This window comes from Bos grunniens, chromosome 25 (genome assembly GCF_055505025.1).
Source record: "Bos grunniens cultivar Pamir isolate PY7600 chromosome 25, Bosgru_T2T1.0, whole genome shotgun sequence".
In the NCBI taxonomy this organism is placed as follows: Eukaryota; Metazoa; Chordata; class Mammalia; order Artiodactyla; family Bovidae; genus Bos; species Bos grunniens.
The window spans coordinates 16,091,184-16,097,183 of record NC_141189.1 but is presented as its reverse complement, the minus strand read 5'-3'; the positions used below and the strand labels follow the sequence as shown (position 1 = coordinate 16,097,183).

The 6,000-nt window shown below is 57.6% G+C and overlaps 1 protein-coding gene and 1 long non-coding RNA gene across 2 annotated transcripts; both read right to left on the bottom strand.

Moving 5' to 3' along the window:
- Window positions 1-308: 308 nt before the first annotated feature.
- ZNF768 (zinc finger protein 768) lies at window positions 309-3,192 on the bottom strand. Its single transcript, XM_086374936.1, has 2 exons — window positions 2,716-3,192; window positions 309-2,425 (listed from the first exon to the last, which is right to left on the bottom strand). The coding sequence occupies exons 1-2, from the start codon at window positions 2,801-2,803 to the stop codon at window positions 828-830; spliced, it is 1,686 nt and encodes a 561-aa protein (XP_086231062.1). The 5' UTR covers window positions 2,804-3,192; the 3' UTR covers window positions 309-827.
- Window positions 3,193-3,965: 773 nt separating this feature from the next.
- Window positions 3,966-4,309, bottom strand: LOC147345131 (uncharacterized). Its single transcript, XR_015154560.1, has 2 exons — window positions 4,171-4,309; window positions 3,966-4,088 (listed from the first exon to the last, which is right to left on the bottom strand). It is a non-coding gene; the product is annotated as an uncharacterized LOC147345131 (long non-coding RNA).
- Window positions 4,310-6,000: the final 1,691 nt, after the last annotated feature.

Sequence of the window (6,000 nt, the reverse complement as noted above, 5' to 3'; positions counted from 1 at the left end):
GCTCTAGGCCTGGATATGAGAATCAGGGTCTGTTTTCTGGCCCAAGGACAGACCCTCCGTGTTTGTGAACAAAGTTGAGAGTTTTCTCACACCCTTCGCATTTGTGCAGGATTCAAAGCACAGGACATGAACTTGAGTAGATATGGGCAAGTCATGTCTCCTGTGCCTCGGATTATAGGATTCCGGTGAAACGCTGAATATAAAAGCACTTCCCAGACAAGGGTTATGGCTTCGTTGGCTGCCGTTATGACCCAGCGTCTCTCAATGCCCAGGGCACTATCCACACACAAAATTTAAGGACAAGTCTCTTTTACCACATAAAGGTTTTTATTGAACTCATATTCAGGGGCTCCAAAGCCTGAGGAAGACAAGAGAGGCTGGGGTTTGTGCTCAGAAGCCAGGCCCCACTTTGGGCCCCATCCCTCCCCTCACCCCTTCCTGATTCAATGAGGGTCTCAGTAGCTACCAGTCTAAGCTACCCAATCTAATTAAGTAACCCGACCCCCCCCTCCCCCCACCCCCATCTAGCTCTTTGCCAAGCCAGGCTTCCACCAAGGGGCATGCTGCTGCTGAGGCCAGCTCTCCGCTGACCTCTTTCTCGATCTCTCCCAGAGCCTCCGGCTGCCAGCTTGGCCTCCCTCCAACCCCTCTTCATAGCCCATTTACCACAACTCTCCAGGGCATGTCACTTCCTCCACCCTGGCCCCCTCACCTCCTAGAATCTCTTTTCTCCTCCAGAGTCTCCACTATTCTCTCACAAAGTTGCTGTAGCTCCCTGTCCCCTTCTTTTCTGCCTACCAGCTCCCTAACCCCGACAGGGCCCCGGGTCAGCGCCGGCCGGCTGCATGGGTCCGCTGGTGGCGGATGAGGTCGGAGCTCTGAGAGAAGGCTTTCCCACAGTCATCGCACTTGTAGGGCCGCTCCCCACTGTGGACCCGGTGATGCTGCAGCAGCGTGGAGGAGCGGCAGAAGCCCTTGCCACACACGGCGCACCTGTAGGGCCGCTCGCCCGTGTGCGAGCGCTGGTGCTGAATCAGCGTGGAGGAGCGATTGAAGGTCTTGCCGCAGTCGGGACAGCTGTAGGTGCGGCCTGGCAGGTGGGTGCGGGCGTGGATGGCGAGCACCGAGCTCTGGCCAAAGCGCTTGCCACACTCAGGGCACTTAAAGGGCTTCTCACGGGCATGGCTGCGGGCATGGGGGATAAGTGCCGAGCGCTGGGAGAAGCTCTTGCCGCAGATGCCACAGCTGAAGGGCCTCTGACCAGTGTGCACCCTCTGGTGACTACGCAGGGAGGAGTTCTGGCTGTAGCACTTGCCACACTCGGGGCAGCTGTAGGGCCGCTCGTGGCTGTGAGTGCGCTGGTGCCGCAGGAGGTAGGAGCTGTCACCGAAGGCCTTGCCGCAGTGCGGGCACTTGTAGGGCTTCTGACCAGAGTGGGTGCGCTGGTGGCGAAGCAGGTAAGAGCTGTCAGCGAAGGCCTTGCCGCAACGGGGACACTTGTAGGGCCGCTCACCCGTGTGGGTACGCTGGTGTTTGATGAGGTCAGAGCTCTGGGAGAAGGCCTTGCTACAGACCTCACATTTATAGGGTTTTTCACCCGTGTGGATGCGCTGGTGCTGGATCAGGGTGGATCCCCGCCCGAAGCTCTTCCCACAGATGCCGCAGATGTTGGGCCTTGGGCCCTGCCCACCCCTGGCCCGGCCACCCCGGCGGCCTGGACCACGAAGGGTCCCCGTCAGGCCCAGGGGATTCTGGAGCATCTCAAACTGGGGTGGAGCCAGCAGGGCCCCCGTGGGCATCTCAAATGGGGGCCCTAGGGGCATGCCCCCTGCAGGCTGTTCCCCAAACCCCTGGGTGAAGGCGTCCAAGGGGTGGACTCCCAAGGGGATGCTCAAGGGATTCTTTTCCTCAGGATTCAGAAGCATTTCTGCACCTTCCTGGAATTTGGAACTTTCAGCTTCAAACTCAGGGCTTTGGGTTTTGAACTCCGGATTCTGGGGTTCATACTCTGGGCTCTGAGTCCCATACCTGGGACTCTGAGATTCATATCCAGGGCTCCGGGGTTCATACCCAGGGCTCTTGGGTTCGTACCCAGGGCTCCGGGGTTCATATCCAGGGCTCTTGGGTTCATACCCAGGGCTTTGGGGCTCATACCTAGGGCTCTGAGTTTCAAAATCGGGGCTCTGAGAATCTGATTCAGGACTTCTGGGTGCAAATTCAGGGCTTGGGGGCACAAATCCAGGGCTTCGGGACTCAAAACCTGGGCTTTCAGGCTCAAACCTGGGGCTTTGGGGTTCAAACTCTGGGCTTTGTGGCCCAAAACCAGGGCTCTGGGGTTCAAGCCCAAAAGCTATCTCTTCGACCTCATAGTCCCCAGTGCCTTCTTGCTGAGAAATTTCCTCTTCCTCATTCTCACTCATGTTACCTGCAGGATCAGAGAATTACAAAAAACCCAGATTGTGTGGGACCTGGAAGGTTACTGGGTCCCACCATTAATTGACACAAATCTTTCCCTCCTCCTCAATTAGGGTCGCTGGCCCTTGGGCAAGTGCTGAAATTCCCACCTCCCCATCAGCAAACCCAGGCCACCGGGTCCCGACCCCGCCTCCTCCAAGTCCCAGGTGTCCAAGCCCCCTGCTTTCGTCCCCTCCCACCCACCACAGCCCCCTCTCCCGCTCCCAGGCACACTTCTCGGAGGGGCGCTCCCTCCCTCACCTTTGAGGGACCCTTCAGGGCTCCCCATTTCATCAGGACTTTGCATAGCTCGGGGCTCGGGGCCCCACGGCGACGCCTCCCGTTCCATCCCCGCCGGCTCCCACTGCGGCGGCAGGGGCGATGGTGGACGATCCTGCGACTTGGTCTGAGCGCCCCAAGACCCGAGCCCTCGCCGGCCGCCCGCTCAGCGCCGGCCAGGAGACCCGGCTGTCCAGCCCCGGCCCCTGAGGCCGGACGTCTTGACCCTGGGCCTCTCCGGCCCGCCGGGCCCCTCCCCTACAAGCGGCCCCGCCCCCACCCACAAGGTCTCGGCTTGCCCTGAGGTCCTCGCAGGCCCCCAAGCGTCGTGGCCTCAGAGGTGAGGGGCTTCACGACTCGCCTTGCTGCCCCCCGATACCGCTCCCCACCCGAGACCCCGTCGTCTGGCCTCCCAGCCCCCGGCTGGGCTGCGGCTGGCCGACCCCCTCCCCTCCGCACAGGAAGTGTCCGTCCGCGGCCAGTTCCCCCGCCGGCTAGCTTTGCGGCCTCTCTAGGAGTGGCTGGAGGTGGAAACTCGTTGGCATTAACCCTGGGCAGGATGGCCCCGACGTCGAGGTAGGGGGAAGACTGGGCGCCCTGGAGCCCGCGGGAGAGGCTCGGGCAGTTTATGTGCCTATGTCGTAGGTCTCCGTCCGCCCGAGGGCCTATCTGTCTGTCTCCTGGGCCCTGCGTCCGTCAGTGCTTGTGGCCAAGGGCGAGGCAACAAGAGAGACCAAGGTCAGCGAGAAGGAGCGACGCTTCCCGGCGCCAGCGGGGGCGGTGTCTAGCTCCCCTCCCCTCCCGGGCCTTGGGGTCAGTTCTGGCCGCGTCTCGGGAACCTGGACAGACCTACCCCCTACCCTCACCCCCGACTTAGCCTCATCGAGGCTCCTGAGTCCGGGACGCCCCTCTTCGAACTCCACTCCCCCATACGGGCGCTCCCACCCTCACTCCTCCTGGTCCCCCCCACCCCCCGCAACTCGCTGCTTCTCCTAATCTCCACCCTTCCCCCGCTCTGGGAGGGCTAGGATCGTTGCCAAGGAAACAGCCCCGCCTCCAGTTTCCAGAGGCACCGCCCCTCCCTCCCAGGGAGCTCTGCGATTGGCTGGTGGAGCTCGTGCTCTCACCATCCCGCCTCTTACCACTACACCACCTATTAAGCCTTAAGGGTCGCCAGGGAACGCGAGGCACCTTTCTGATTGGTTGCAGGGTGCACAGGCCGGTTCCACCTCCTCCGTGCTCCAGAAGTGCCCCCGCGAGGAGTGCGAGGGAGGTCCTGGCGTCTCTCGTCTTCTCTGAACTGTACTTTCAGGGCTTTTCCCGCCCTCATTTACCCTTCATTAGAGTTTATCTTTCTGAAGAATGAAAGACAGGGATCTGAGGATAGACACCCTTGGCTCCCCTCTCTCCCCTTCCCAGCAGTTTTCTTTTTCTCACAGGTTACAGGCCAGTCCGGGGCAGAGGAGGTTGGGTTCGGGGGGATCCTGCTGCAGAAAGAAGGTTGCTTCTTTTTCTGTTAACCTGCTTCTCCCCTCCACCTGCTCCGAAGCCTGAGTTTAACTCAGTCCCTTGGAGCTTTAGTCCCTGGTTCCTGGATTTTCTCACAGGGAAGCAAGGATCCTATGAGAATTCCTTCAGGTGAGGGTAATAGAGTTCAGGAGGGGAAGTGGATAGAGAATCATCTGGCCTTTAAGGCAATTAAAATTTTTCCACTATCTGACTTGGATAGAGGCTTCTAGAGAAAGGGACCTGAGAAACATAGGTGCAGCCTTGAATCAAAGGAAAAGTGATCCTGAAAAGACAACTGAATAGAATCCAATTCTTGACCTTTTTCTACCCTTGCTGCTAAAACTAGTGTTCTTGACAATTAATGAACCAAATTCTCCCTTTGTGAATGATGCAGGAGCCATAGATTGTTCTCCTGTTGCCTACTCAGACGAAGGAAGGGAACTGGTTGGGAGGAAAGATAACATCTTCCATTCTCCTGAAAAGAGATGAGAACAAGAATTTGGAGAATTGCTAATGGGCAAAGCCTGGAGAGAAGCAATCTCAGTTCTCGGTAGAGGCTTACAAACAATCACAGACAGACACCTTCCTACTAATAAAGCAGAAGTCCTTTTCTGCCCTCCAAAGTATCAGCTTCCAGCTCCATAGCTCTCTCCCATCCCAATGTCTGTCCAAAAAGCTTTGTGGAGAACGGCTCACAGGGCCCAGCACTAGAGGGTCCACAGGCAGAACCTACAAGTGCAGTGATTATGGGAAGAGTGGGACCTGGGGCACCTTCTGATCATTGCCAAAACACACAAAGGAGCTTCATGAGACAGAGACACTTCTCTCTGACCTCCAACCTTCTTACCTACCAGGAAATTCATACCAGAGAACAGCTGTCCCCTGCAAAGTGTATAGTGAGCCCTCCAGCCCCAGCTCTGATGTGGTCCATTGCCTGGACTCTTCATAGCACAGGCCTCAAGCCCCACGAGTAGCAGGAGTGGGGCCAGGGCTTCAGTTGGCTCTGGCACCAGTATTTCCACATGGAAATTCAGTCTGTTAGTACATGACCGACTGCCAGGCAGCCTCCTCCAGCACCTGTCCTCTCTCATCAGTGGGCCTTCAAGAGGCAGCCAGCCTCTGCCTGACACACGCCCATAGCAGTGACAGGCTAGAAGCACAGGGAAGCCTCTGTTGAGGGTTCCAACTTGCCCTGAGTGTGTGTGTCCCGAGTTGGGCAACCACTTTATCCACAGAATCATCCCGTGGTGTGCAGCAGCACCGGGGCAGAGCTATTCAGTGGGTAGCCTTGGTTTATGGTGGCTTGGCCCACACTCAAGGTAGGTTCTCAGTGTGAGAGAGGCACCTCTGTGATCTGCTTCCTCCCTGCATGCAACGGACAAACCCTCTGAAAGGCCTTCTGGGGCTTCCCTGGTGGTGCCGTGGTTAGGAATCTGCCTGCCAATGCAGGGGACATGGGCTCGAGCCCTGGTCCAGGAAGATCATGTGCTGAGGAGCAGCTAAATCTGTGTGCCACAACTACTGAAGCCCAGGTGCCCTAGAGCCCATGTTCTGCAATGAGAAGCAATGAGAAGCCCACACACCGCAACGAAGAGTAGCCCCCACTTGCTGCAACTAGAGAAAGTCTCTCCATAGCAACAAAGCCCCAGTGCAGCCAAATATAAATAATAGTCAAAAAAAGAGAAAAAACCCTTAAAAAAATAAGTAAAAGTCCTGTCAGATGCTACAAGTGATGTCCTGGTATATTCAAGATTTAAG